The sequence below is a fragment of the Microtus ochrogaster genome, linkage group LG3, assembly GCF_000317375.1.
Source record: "Microtus ochrogaster isolate Prairie Vole_2 linkage group LG3, MicOch1.0, whole genome shotgun sequence".
NCBI classification, from domain to species: Eukaryota; Metazoa; Chordata; class Mammalia; order Rodentia; family Cricetidae; genus Microtus; species Microtus ochrogaster.
This window is the reverse complement of record NC_022029.1, coordinates 35,193,431-35,208,606: the sequence shown is the minus strand read 5'-3', so window position 1 is coordinate 35,208,606 and position 15,176 is coordinate 35,193,431. Positions and strand designations below refer to the sequence as shown.

Sequence of the window (15,176 nt, the reverse complement as noted above, 5' to 3'; positions counted from 1 at the left end):
TGTGTACCATCATGACTGGAAACACTGCTCTGTGTACCATCATGACTGGAAACACTGCTCTGTGTACCATCATGCCACTGACAGGAGGGACCTCACCTGTCTCTGTCCACGGCTGTTTCCTCATGACCTAGTGCAGGACACAGGACATTCACAAGCATCTCAGGAAAGGATGGCTGAGTCACTTAGAAAGAACAGGGAGATAAAATGGCTCAAGACAAGAGAGGAAAGTGGGCAGATTATGGTTCTTGGGGAAGGGACTGGGAGAGGCAGCCTGGATGGAGGGGAAGCCACACCTACACAGACAAGATAGGAGAAGGTCCACTGTGGCTGTATGCCGGAGACAGAAACAAGAAAACTACAAATATCTCCAAACATAAAAAAAAATATTGGCAATGATACATAATCTTTTAACTCATTTCATTACCAAAGATGAAAAGACTGAGGCTTCTGCACGGTAAGACGGAGACAACGAACATTCTTGATGACGGAATTGGTGTAACCCTATCGGGAGAGCAGGTTAGTTATATATCGTATCACCAATATGGACTATCTTCAACCCTGGAGTGTTACCTCTCTGAAACTATTCCAAGAAGACGTAACAGAGTAGCAGCAGTGTGATGGTGTTCAGTAATGGTGACAGCTAATACTTACCCAGTGTGTGCTGTATGCCAGGCCCTGTTTCAAATGCTCCCTGTATCACATACCATTTAACCCTTCCACTATCCTTTCTAGTCTGCACCCAGCACTGCTATTTTATAGACAATGTCAGAAAACGTCTCTCTTTTCTAGCCCATATGCAAGGCCAGACTCTTCACATGGTGTTTACCAACTTATTACAAAAGATGACCCAAAGTTCTCTGATGAGTGTTCCTGGCCTCTTCCCATGTACATGCACAGAATTTCGTACAAAAGACCTATTCAGAAATTGTAATATTGCTCAAAATCTTTGCCAGTATATTGGTTCCTGATATTAATGGTAATATCTTTAAAATATTGTCATTAAAAGGGTGAGAAAACTGTGTACTAAACCCTAGAAAAGATTTTTCTTCTGCACGTGACCCTGTGAGACCAGGGCAGATGGTTAACAATGACGATGCCACTGGACCGTGGAGCACAGCAGGTCTCAGCCACCTAAACCACCTACTGCCAACCCCCTGCCTCAGGCAGCTTGCTGTACTCACTGGTCATTGAGTAACCTTGCTGCTGCATTGCTCACTGAATGTTGGCATGAATAAAAACATGGCCCCTTTAAAAAATTCTTTCACAACTTCCAAATTTTACTGGAAACTGTCCTCTTCCCTGAGACCATTCTAGGCCTCTTTGGCACATGGAGCTTCCTCCTTCCTTTAAGGCGAGCAAGGTGCATTTCAAACTGAGTTCAAGTATTTTACATGGAAATAGTTAGAACAAAGTTCAAATGTCATCAAATTCCTAACTGCTCTGTCCTGATGGAATGGTTAACTGGGCAGCATGCACAGCTCAAGCCATCACAATATTCCTTCTTGGGGGCTCCATTTGTGTGACAAACGGAACCATCTATTTCCACTGCCATTACAAGTAGGTTTACTAAGCACCTTTCCCCCTTAATTGCAGTAATACAAATCTTCTTTTGATTTTTGGATGTCTACACCTATAAACACTCCTGAATTATTGAGAGAAAAGCTATATGTATTTAACTATGAATATATCTCCCTACTTACTTTCCAAGAAGTGGTTTATGTGAGAAAGTCTGGGTAGGAGCTAAGGTGCTGACCACTGTGCAGTGCTGAGAGCTGTTCGGAGACCTTTAGATCCACAGAATTTCCAGACAATACTTGAAGGTATGTATTATGATAACAAAATTAGATATGAAGTGGTCAGCAGTCCACTTATGCCAGAGGAATTACGGAGTAACAAAACCCAGACTGGATTCAGTCGTTTGCTTTCCGAGGCTGTGCTCACAGTCACTGCTGTTGTCTATAGGGACCTAAAACCACGGCAGTCTAAACTTAGGTCACAAAGGCTGGGGGCAGGTAGCAAGGAAGCTGGGCAAAGAAGGGAAACCCCTTATATTCAAATGCATTCTTAACCATGCAGGAAATCTTGAATACTCATCTTCCTGACTCTGTGTAAACATTTAAATTTACTGACGGTGGGCAGGCAGGCACATCCATTACTGTCTCACTTCCACAGAAGCTGCTTTCTACAACCCCACCTCCCACCTAGTTAGGTTCACAGGCTGCACTTCTGAGCCCGGGCAGTACAAGAGAATCACACTGGCAACTTGTAAGAAACATACCCAGGCCCAACCCTAAATTAAATTAGAAATGTGGACAATAGTACGGGATGGGCAATAGTGTTTTAAAAATGCTCCTGCAATGACTGTAAGAGGAAGTCAGGGTGTGACGAGAGGGGAATTAATATTGGCTCTGGGGATATTCAAGAGATGCCTGTGTCACGCGCTGTTTTGAGTGAGGTGGGACCAGGGTCAGGCACAGGGAGTGGTTTGGCTCTTCTTTAAAATTTATTTATTTTGTTCATTTATGTTTATGCACCCACATGCCACGGCACACTCACGGGGGAGTCAGAGCTGTCATCCCAGACCCCCACCTCACATGGGAGCATTGGCACTGCAGAGATAGGTGTCCTATATTACAGGGGGTCACTGGCTGGGACACGAGAGAGGGTCTAGTAAGTAAAGAGCTTGCCACGCAAACATGAGGACCCAAGGTCAAATCCCAAGCAGTCATGCAGAGGAACAGACGAGGTGGTGTGTGCCGGAGATCCTAGCACGGGGGTTGGTGAGGCAGAAACTCCTGGGGCTTGCTGGTCGCAGTCAAGCCGATTCTAAAAGCTTTGTGTTCAGAGAATCTATGTCCAAAAACTGTGTGGAGAGTGACACAGAAAGACATCGCCAGAGACGTGAACAAACCACACATGCACACACGCAAATGAGAAGCATGATGCACCCAGTTGACAAGAGGCAGTGAGATGCCTAACAGGCAGGCTTAGAGCTTGGGCCAGGCTATGACTTCCTCAAGGAATGTTAGCCTTGACACTGAATTTTCTCCTCCCAAAATACATCCTCAGCTGGTGACATATTACTCCCTGGCAGGCTCATAGCATTCATGTTGTTCAGGTCCATCAAATGTCCAGCTGACATAATCTATCATGGATCAAAAATAAGGGATTACCTTATTTTTGTCTACTTATTCCTGTATCAATGTAAATGATGGGAAAATGTTTATCGGGGCCTCACTGAACCTCTCCAAAAACTACTTCTGTTAAATGATATTCTGAGATCAAGACTGCATATGGACGATATTCTGCATTTTCACTTCCTGGCGATGGTCCTGCCCCTCCCATTCTGGCCCGCGGTTCAGCAGCTGTCATCAGGCACAGGTTCATCTTTCTGGCCCCAATCCCTCATTATAGAGTATGGAGTCTGACCCTGAGGATGCATGACTGTGAGGATTAGAAGGACACACTGACATTATCCACCCTGGTAACTGGAGCAAAAGTCATTTTTTCTCAATAAAATTAATGGTATAAGAAGACACAGAAAACATGGTTTAAAATTTTCAACTTTTAGAAAATTAAACATTAAACCCCACACATCCCCTGTGATCTCAGTGGCTCCCTGAGACACAGACACCACCTGCAGTGATTGGACCAAGAGGTGAGTGTCCAGCTAGACACTATGAAAAGACCATAGGATACCAGCTCAAAGGCACAGAAAATGTACTCAACAAAATCACAGAAGAAACTTTGTCAACCTACAGAAAGAAATGCTTATGAAGATACAAGAAGCTTACAGAACACCAACCAGACAAAAAAATGAAGAAAAATATGCTTGCCACATAACAATCAAACCACTAAACATACAAAATAAGAAAGAATATTAAGAGCTACAAGAAAAAAGGCCAAGTAACATATACAAGCAGACCTATCAGAATAACACCTAGCTTCTTAATAGAGATTCTGAAAGCCTGAAGGTCCTGGACAGGTGTTATATAGACACTAAGAGACCATGGATGCCAGCACAGACTACTATACCCAGCAAAACTTTCAATAACCATAGACAGAGAAAACAAGATATTCTATGACAAAATGAGATTTAAACAATACCTATTCACAAATCCAATCATATAGAAAGCACTAGAAGGAAAACTCCAATCCATAAAAGTTAGCTGCACCCACAAAAACACAGGCATTAGATAATACCACACCACCAAATCCCAAAGAAGGGAAACACACACACACAATACCACCACCACCAAAAACAAAAATAAGAGGAACTAACAATCACTGATCTTTAACATCTCTTAATATCAATTAACTCAATTTGTGTATAAAAATACACGTGCTAACAGAATGGATATGAAAACAGGATCCATCCTTTTGCTGCATATGAAAAACACACCTCAACCTCAAAGACAGACATTACTTCAGAGTAAAGGGTTGGGAAAAGATTTTCCAACCAAATGGACCTAAGAAACAATCCTAACAAAACAGACTGCATGCTAAAATCACTTGGGAGAGATAGAGAAGGACATTTCATACACATCACAAGAAAAATCCACCAAAATGAAGTCTCAGTTTTGAACATCTAAGCCCCAAATACAAGAGCATCCACATATGTAAAAGAAACATTACTAAGGCTTAAATCGCACATCAAACTCCATACACTAACAGTAGGAGACTTCAACACCCTACTCTCACCAATGGACAGGTCTGCCAGACAGAAACTTAACAGAAAAATAAGAAAACTAACAGATGTCATGTCTCAAATGGACTTAACAGACATCTATAGAAGAGCTCACCAAACACAAAAGAATATACCTTCTTCTCAGAACCTCATGGAATCTTCTCTAAAACTGGCCATATAGCAAATATCAACAGATAAATAAACAAAAACAAACCAAAACCCCAACTGGAATAACCCCGTTATCTTATCGGAGCATCATGGATTAAAGTTAAGAATTCAACAACAACACTAATTTCAGAAAGCCCACAAGTTCATGGCAATTTAACAATGCTCAACTGAATCACCCCTGGGTCAAGGAAGAAATAAGAAAAAAAAAAATAAAGACTTTCTAATTCAATGAAAATGAAGGCTCAGCATACCCAAACCTATGGGATACTATGAAAGCAGCACTAAGAAGAAAGTTCATAGCACTAAGTGCCCACATAAACAAAAAGGAGAAAGCTCACATTAGTGACTTAACAACACACCTAAAAACTCAGAACAAAAAGAAGCAGACTCATTAAGGAGGAGTAGACGACTGGAAATAATCATATTGAGGGCTGAAATCAATAAAATAGAAACAAAGAAAACAGTGCAAAGAATCAATTAAACAAAGAGTTGGTTCTTCGAGAAAAATCAACAAGATAAACTCTTATCCAAACTAATCAAAAGGCAGAGAGAGAATATCCAAATTAACAAAATCAGAAACAAAAAGGGGAATATATCAGACACTGTGGAAATCCAGAGAATCATTAGGTTATACTTCAAAAACCTATACTCCACAAATTTGGAAAATCTAAAAGAAATAGGATAGGTACCATATACCAAAATTAAATGATGACCAGAAAAACAACTTAAATAGACTTATAATCCATAAGGAGATAGAAGCAGTCATCAAAAGTATCCCAACCAAAAAAGGCCCAGGGATGTGTCGTTTCAGCGCATAATTCTACCAGAACTTCAAAGAAGAGCTAACACCTATATTCTACAAATTGTTCCACATAATCTAAATAGAAGGAAAACTGCCAACTCTTTTTATAGGGCTACAGTTATCCCAATATGCAAACTGCAAAGGGGCTCAACAAGGAAGAGACTTACAGACCAATATCCCTTATGAATATTAATGCAAAAATACTCAATAAAATATTGGTAAACAGAATTCAAGAACACACCAAAAAAAAAAAAATCATCCACCATGATCAAGTTGGCTTTATCACAGAGATGCGGGGATAGTTCACCATACAAAAATCTGTCAATGGAATCCATATAAATATACTGTATATATAAATACACTGAAAGGAAAAAAATAACCATAAGGTCATCTCATTAGATGTAGAAAAAGCTTTTAACAAATTCCAACACCACTTCATGATAAAGGACTTGGAGAGATCAAGGATACAAGGAAAGTATCTAAACATAATAAAAGTAATATACAGCAAGCTGACAGCCAACATCAAATCAAATCAAATTAAATGGAGATAAACTCAAAGTGATTCTACTAAAATCAGGAGCAAGACAAGGCTGTCCATTATCTCCATATCTATTTAACATAGTACTCAAAGTTCTAGCTAGAGCAGTAAGACAGCAAAAGGAGATCAAGGGGATACAAATTGAAAAGTCAAACTTTTGCTATCTGCAGATGATATGATAGTATATACCCCAACAATTCTACAAGGGAACTCCTACAGCTGATAAATACCTTCAGTAATGTGGCAGGATACAGATGAATTAAAAAAAATCAAGAGCCCGCCTAAATACATATGATAAAGGAGCTGAGAAAGAAATCAGAAACATCACCATTCACAATAGCCACAGATAACATAAAATAATCTTGGGGTAATGCTAACCAAAGAAGTGAAAGACCTGTATGACAAGAACTTTAAGTCTTTGAAGAACAAAATTAAAGAGGATATCAGAAAATGGAAAGATCTCCCATGTTCTTGGATAGGCAGAATCAACATAATAAAAATGGCAATCTAACCATAAGCAATCTACAGATTCAATGTAATCCCCATCAAAATCCCAACACAATTCTTCACAGACCTTGAAAAAACAACACTCAACTTCATATGGAAAAATAAACTCAGGATAGCCAAAATAATCCCTGACAAGAAAGGAACTTCTAGAGGCATCACCATCCTTGACTTCAAGCTCTATTATAGAGCTATAATAATGAAAACAGCCTGGTATTGGCATAAAAACAGACACATGTAACAATGGAAATGAATTGAAGATGCTGACATTAATCCACACACCTATGAACACTTGATTTTTAACAAAGAAGCTAAAATTATACAATGGAAAAAAGAAAGCATATTTAACAAATGGTGTTGGCATAACTGGATGTCAACATGTAGAAGATTGAAAAAAGATTCATATCTATCACCATGAACAAAACTCAAGTCCAAGTGGATCATGATGAAGAGAAAGTGGGAGGTAGCTTTGAATGCAGTGGCACAGGAGATCATTTCCTAAATATAATACCATCAGCACAGACACTGAGAGCAACAATCAATAAATGGCACCTCCTGAAACTGAAAAGCTTCTGTAAGGCAAAAGACACAGTAAGATAAAATGACAGCCTACAGAATGGGAAAAGACCTTCACCAACCCCACATCTGACAGAGTGCTGATCTCTAAAATATATAAAGAACTAAAGAAACTAGACATCAAAATACCAAATAATTCAATTTAAAAATGGGGTACAGATTTAAACAGAGAAGTCACAGTAGAAGAATTTCAAATGGCTGAGAGACATTTAAAGAATTACTCAACATCCTTAGTTATCACGGAAATGCAAATCAAAATGACCCTAAGATACCATCTTACACCTGTCAGAATGGCTAAGATCAAAAACATTGGACACAGCTCATGCTGGAGAGGATTTGGAGTAAGGGAAAAAAAACATGCTGGTGGGCGTGCAAACTGGTATCTTTGGAAATCAGTATGGAGGTTTCTCAGAAAATTGGGAATCAATCTACCTCAAGAACCAGTGATACCAGTCTTGGGCATATACCCAAAGGATGCTCAATCATACCACAAGGACATTTGCTCAGCTGTGTTCACAGCAACATTATTTGTAATAGCCAGAACCTGAAAACAACCTAGATGCCCCCTCATCAAAGAATGGATAAAGGACATGTGGTACATTTACTCAGCTGTAAAAAAACAAAGACAATTATGAAATTTACAGGCAAATGGATTGAACTAGAAAAAAATCATCCTGAGTGAGGTAAACCAGACTCAGACAAACATGGTATGTACTCACTCATAAGAGGATATTAGATGTAAAGCAAAGGATAATCATCTTACAATCTACAGCTCCAGAAAAGCTAGGCAACAAGAAAGACCCTAAGAAGGACAGACACATGGATTGCCCAGGAAGGGAAAATAGATGAGATCTCATTGGTGAACTGGGGGTGGGGCGGTAGAGGGGAGGGGAGGGGATGAGAACACGAGGGAATGGAATGGTCGAGTTGGGGGAGGAATGGGGGAGGAACAGCAACGAAAGATTGTCTTGATTGAGGATGCCATCAGAGGATTGGGGAGAAACCAATGCTATGGAAATTCCCAGGAATCCACAAGGATGACTCCTGGCAATAGTAGAGAGGGTGCCTGAACTGGTCTTCCCCTATACTGAGATGGGTGAATATTCTGTCATCATAGAGCCTTCATCTGGTCACTGCTGGAAGCAGATGCAGAGAGCCAAAGCCAAGCACTAGGTAGAGCACCAGGAGTCCAGTCGCAGAGAGGGGGAAGGAATTGTATGAGCAAGGGGAGGTCAAGGTCATGATGGGGAAAACTACAACTGAACCAAGTCCTGGGAACCCATGAACTCTAGACCAACAGCTGTGGAGTCTGCATGGGACCGAACTAGGCCCTCTGCATGTGAGCAACAGCTGTATAGCCTGGTCTGTTTGAAAGGCTCCTGGCAGTGGAACCAGGCTCTATCCCTGGTGCATGAGCTGGCTTTTTGGAGCCCATTCCCTATGGTGGGATGCCTGGCTTGGCCTTGATATGTGTTTGTGTGTGTGTGTGTGGGGGGGGGTGCATGTGATTCTGCCTCAACTTAATGTGCCAGGCTTTGTTGACTGCCCACAGAAGGCCCTACCCTTTTGGAGGAGTGGATGGGGGCTAGTTTCGGGGGGGGAGGGGAGTAATGAGAAGAGGGATAGGAGGGGAAACTGAGTTGAAACATATCAAACTGTGGTTGATATGTAAAATAAATAAAAAATAAAAAATTAAAGATCAAAATTTTGGGAAATTACTCCACTGTGAACAGACTTAAGGGCAATGATAAGTTTGACTAAATGGCCTATAGCTAAAAAAAAAATTATGGAAATAAATTCAACAACTTACCTTTCCATTTCTTGTAGAATACTTTTGATGTCTTTTCCTAACTTGAATTTTTTCCCAAATGGAATGTCAGAAATAATCACATCAACACTTTGTGATGGCAGTGGTAACTCTGCAATTCAGAAGCCAGAGACTCCGGTTATGGCAAGGCCAGGCATTGACCACCTCGACAAGACACTGACCTACACGGACATTTGGAGTTTCTGTATTGTTTCCACGAGATGACAAGACTCTGAATGCTTTGGAGATCCAAGACAAAGAGCTCTGTGAACAGCTAGAGCTGTTACAGAGATAAACTCTGTCTCAAAAAAAAAAAAAAAAAGAAAAAAATCTGAACATTAAAATAACTGTGTTTTCACTTATCTACCAACCAGCTTCAAAGACATTGTTTCTGATCCCAAGTTATCAATGGTGAAGGCTGTGTTCATGAAACTGTCTGTGAGCAACGAAGTTCTACTTCCATAGTTAAAACTTCTTCAGGTACATTTATATTTGAGAACGTATTTTGTCTGGAGGTATTGAAGTAACAATGGGTCTCAAGGTAAATTCTACTAAGTGGAGTCTACTCTCAGTTCTACCTAAGATGGAAAATGGGAACATTTTAGCCTTCGGAGTTCTTCCACTCAGTGACCTCAGCAAACATAAAATTCAAATAAGCTGTCTCCACTGTTTTTCTTTTATCAAGTGTAGACTCAACAAAATTAGGACTGAAGTTTTTTTCCATTCTATTCTAGAATATACTCGTGTCCAATTAAAATGAAGAAAGTCATCAGAAGATTCTTGCCACAAGACACCCAAGGTATATTTACAGGATGAATTTTATCTTGTACATTACTGAGCTTCATGCTTTCCTGGTTGCTAACTTTATTTTTAGTAACAAATCACACACACACACACACACACCACAAGCATAAGAACACTTGCAGTTGAACAGTGAGCAGCATTAATTTAGAAACCAGTCCTTCCATGCTGATGAAGTCATGCTTCACACAGTGATGTTGAATGCATTTTCCTCAGCTGCATATGACAACACCTGGCTTTGATCCACAAATACCATTAAAATAACTTTTAAAATAAGTTCTGAAGTAGATGCTAGGTGGTTCTATTAGCAGACTTGTCTCACTTGGTCAGAGTGGACAGTTAATGTCAACATACTTCATTCACGTTACATGCTCATCACTGTCTTTCTAGAGAAGTGTAGAACCTTCCTGTTAAAGACACACTCTAATGAACTTACTGGCACTAAGAATTCATCACAAAATAGAAATGTTACTAAAAAATACAATGACAGCATGCAAACACTTTGAAGGTGAGCTCTTATTCATTTTCTGTTATACTTTATGTACACCTAGCCTATGTGTCCCTCATTTGCTAGTAACCCCCCATAGGTGTAACACTAGCCAGATCAACAGGATGGGAGAGGAGGGCTGGAGGAAAACACATTAGCATGAAGGAAAATGAAGCCATATGGTCTAAAACCAGCTCATTATACTCCAGGACAAAGATGGCAAAAACTCACAATTAGTAGCCAAAAATCTTGCTATAATAAAGCTTACTGATGAAGTGTTGAGTGACCAGCTGTCAAATGTCTTGCTGGATGCAATGTAAGTATTCCCTTTACTTAGTTACCTTTTAATTACATCACAAATGTATTTCTTTTCTTCAAATCTGTGTGTTACAGTGCTACCATATGCTAAGAATACGTAAATGTCAACAAATGAAAATGCTTAGTTGGTGACGAGTTCTTACTTTCCTAGATAACGGGTGGCACAACACTCATTCTAGTCCATATTTTCAGAATGATTAAAATTCAGGAACAAATTCGTAGAATTTCTTCATGTTAAATGATCATCTTTGTTTATACTAGCAGAGGGTTACAACACAAAGTGAATGCTAGCAAGAAGCAGAAATAATAAAACCATTAAAATACAATAAAGTGGAGGCAATAAGATGGCTCAGTGGGTAAAAGTTCTTACTGTGGTCTGATGACCACAGTCCACTCCCTGGACCCCACATGGTGGAAGGAGAGAACTGACTCCTGTAAGTTGTCCTCTGGATTCACATGTGCCAAATGGAGCTCATGTGTGTGCACACACAAACAAAAAAAAATAATACAATAAAGAGAATGAGATTATGGTTTTATATAAATGAAAATCACTCTATGCTATGGGACAATGATCTTGTATCCTGTAAAGATTTATAAGTTGTATTGCTTTATTAAAATGCTGATTGCCCAGTGGCCAGGCAAGAAGTATTGGGGGGAGGGGGCAACCTGCCTCTGAAAATGGTCTGTCATTTACTCTAGGCCTTAGCCAAAGTGGGTTGCCCCAACATTGCAAATGAGACTTTAGGTGATTGCCTAGGTTGTCTTTGTCATTTCTTTCATCTTTTGGAAGTTGCTTGATTGCACTTCCTGCTAACTCAAGTAATATTACTTCCCTTCTCAGGTCTTTGATGGGGTTGAAGACTAGAGAGTCGTAGTTACTTTCCTCTCATGACTCAGCAGAGCCATTTCTAATACAAGACACCTTGGAACAGGAGAACTATTGAAACATTTAGCATATGTGTCTTGCTAGATATTGTTTATGCTGGCTGTAATTCTAATTTTTATACTTGATATTTATTCTTATTGTATATAGTTTTGTATTGGGTTTAGAACTCTCTTATTTAGACAAAAGGGGGAGGTGCTGTGGGAACTTCTTCAACCAATAGCCTTTAAGATATTGACCCACTTTGGATGTGGTCTCATGTGCTATAAATTCAGAGCAAAAGCATGCGTGGGTCTCTCGGCTGCTGGATTCAGTTCCAGTTCCCTGCTCGGGCAGAGGACTGCTGATCACTGCTGATCTGTGAGTCTACCCCTAAATAAAGAAACCTTTATTATGCTCCATTCTGGGCCAGTGTGGGACTACTTTATTTTAATCTGCAACATCTTCCCAATCAGGAATATTTTGAAAGAAACAAATCAAACAACTATAGTAGTGAAGTAAAGTGCATATTAGTCCCACAGACCTTCCACAGGGTGTAAGCAACCAAACTACCTTACCTGTGACAGAGACTTTAAGTAAGTCAATCTTCTCCGCAAGGCCTGCGGCCTTCACATTGTCACATGCACCAAGTAACTGTGAGTCGCTGACATCAGCACCCATGTAATACACATCCTGTGGGAAAGAAGTCCATATTTTAAGTATAAATAAATCCATTAAGCATTTCGATAATTAAGAAAATCTACTTGTATTTTATTAAAGGGAAAAAGTAAAGTTAGAAGAATCTTAATTTCAAGTTAAAACAGTTTAAAATTATGGTGATATTTTGTTTGTGCTCTAACAAATAAAGTGAGGAACTAGCCACTGGTTAGCCAAAGAGGCCAGGCGGTGGTGACACACACCTTTATTCCTAGCACTTGGAAGGCAGCTGTAGACAGATCTCTGTTAGTTCAAGGCCACTCTGGGCCACGTAAAATTGATTCAATCTAAAAGAGAAACAGAGCCAGGTAGTGATGGCTCACACCTTTAATCCCAGTACTTGGGAGTTACAATTCTAGCACTAGGAAGGTAGAGACAGGAAGGCTATGACTGGGTAGAGAGAGGAACATAAAGAGACAGGAGCTCAAGGCATTCAGTTTGAGGACGTGTAGAGACAGTCTGAGGATTTCATAGAGGTAAGAACTAGTGACTGGCTGCTCTGCTTCTCTATCTTTCAGCTTTCGCCCCTAATATCTGATTCCAGGTTTTTATTATTAAGACCAATTAGAATTCGTGCTACATAAATAATTTTTAAAAAAATACACAACAGTAAATTTTAAAGTCTGTTAATATTTTACCATTATAGATGACTAAAGAATTTGGAAATTAGTATAATATAGGTATGAATAATTATTAAATCCTGTCATATTTTCTTAAATTCTTCATAGCATTTAAATAAAAAATATAGAAATTTAATGAACTCTTCAAAATCTCATAATTATAGAAAACAGGAATTCATATAAGTACTACAATCCAAAACCAGACTATCTACTTATAAAATATTGGTAAGTGATTTAATTATTAAAAATGTAACTTGATTTAGACAAATCTTTGCAACTTACTGGCCACTCTTTAGCAGCTTCCACAAGTATGGTCCCAAGGCCACACATTGGATCCAGAACCAGAGCTCCAGCCTAAACAGAAAGAGAAATTGCTGTTACTAAGTCTGCTCCAACAGGTCTACTATAAAAGAAGTCTAAACCTGGGGAGTCATTATTTCAGGAGTCAAGATTCCTTCTTATACTCTAGGAGAACTTGAGCAGTTCAAATCCTAAGGCAGGACTGCATTTGTCACGGTTTGAGGCAGGAGGGAGCCCAGTGGGTTCAGGGAACAGCGAGTGGTGGCGGGGGGCAAAGGCAATGTAACACAGGAGATGTAGCCAGGGAATGACAAGACTGTATAATCCCCAGACCTCAGAGGTCTACAATAACATGCAGCCCATACTTCATGCCCACAAAGCAGGGCACCTGGGCTTTGATGCTTTCTGGAAGCCAGGCTGATGAAATGGTCACCATTTGAACGGTGAATACCATCACCATGCCAGAGGGCGGGCATGCAGGGCAGTTGTACATTGATCTGAATGGTATCCTCTGGATGTCATTCCCAGGACTTCCAACAGCACCAGGCTGGTTAAACCCTGTCAGTCTCATGGTTCACACAGCCCCAAGGAGTCAAGGCAATGCAATACTATTTGAAGGGAAATAGAAATTTGGAGAAAAAACTAATTTCTCTCACAGTAATATGTCAGATCTTATCAGTACCCTAAGGATTCTGGTTCTGTCAATGAAGGACAGACAACTATTACAGGGTGTGGTTAAATAAGTGACATGGTGTTGCAGTCGGAGGGGATCGAACTGGCTGCTATGAAGCATGAACCACAAGAGGCTGGGTCTGGAGTCTGGGCAGGAGAGACTAGACACTATAGATATTCTGATAGAAGTAGGATTCTGGGTGTATTTAATGTGGACTATCGAAGAACCCCAACAGGCTGGCATGACTAAACCTTCTGCCTGACGGACAGGGGAAGACCTGTCTGTTACTGGTGGGGACAAAGGAGTGAAGGAGAGGTGAAGGAGTAGGGAACTCTGCTAGCTTTGAGACACCTCTTAGATGTCTTGGTAGAGATGATGAGTGAGCACAGGATAGATGAATCTAGAGCTCAAGGTTCAGGCTAAGATATAAATGTGGGGACAATCAATGTGAGTCAGCTAATACGTGGTATCTAAAGCCTAAGAACTGGACGAGCTCACTCGGGAAGCAAGGGAGTGAAGAAAGGACGTTATGCTTCAGGCCTTGGTTCTCTATAGATGTAGATGACTGGAAGGTGAGGCTCAGTCATGTTTACTGAGAGGTGGTACAAGTGCTTCAGGATGAGAAGAGAAAGTCTGCTCCAGGGAGAGTGGTCACATCACCAAATGTTAACAAGGATAGTGGGCGGGTTGGGGCGGTCTTCGTGAAAGCAGTGAGTAATGAGAGAACGGGAAGGAAGGAACCGGAGCCAGCATGTATCCGGTGTTTCCTACTTCCAACAGTGGTTTGTTGTTGAACCTTGAACTTGTTAGAGAATGTTTATTGTCTTTTTTTTCCCAAGTTGTAAGCTATTAGAGCAGTGGACAGAGTGATGCAAACAGTCCATTAGTGTCCTTAAGTATGAAAGAGGAAGCCCAATCCAGTACCTGGTTCTAGGGTAGAACGACAATTCACTACTGAAGGACTAAAGGCGATGCTATGCTATGTGGGCGCAGACTCACATGCTGATAGTTTAGGTGAAGAGAACACACAAGCACACTTAGTTCTGGCTCTAATATTCAAGACAAATACGAAGGAAGAGAATTGAAAGTGTAGAACCGAAGCCAGCTAGTGCACAAGAGCAGAAATCTTTCTTTTTAAGAAACAAGGCCTTGCAATGTTACTGAGGCTGTCCTCAAACTCTTGGGCCCGTGTGATGCTCCTGCCTCAGTTTCCTGTTGTGAGATATTTAATTACACCGTGTAGGGCGGGAGAGATGGCTCAGTGGTTAAGAGCATTGCCTGCTCTTCCAAAGGTCCTGAGTTCAATTCCTGGCAAC

At 40.4% G+C, this 15,176-nt stretch overlaps 1 protein-coding gene across 1 annotated transcript in view; it reads right to left on the bottom strand.

The window, feature by feature from the left end:
* Positions 1 to 15,176, bottom strand: part of Thumpd2 (THUMP domain containing 2) — a 44,382-nt gene that overhangs the window by 2,183 nt on the left and 27,023 nt on the right. Inside the window, 3 exon segments of the mRNA XM_005360753.3 lie at positions 9,086 to 9,194; positions 12,129 to 12,243; positions 13,170 to 13,241. Coding sequence (XP_005360810.1) covers positions 9,086 to 9,194; positions 12,129 to 12,243; positions 13,170 to 13,241 — 296 coding nt within the window.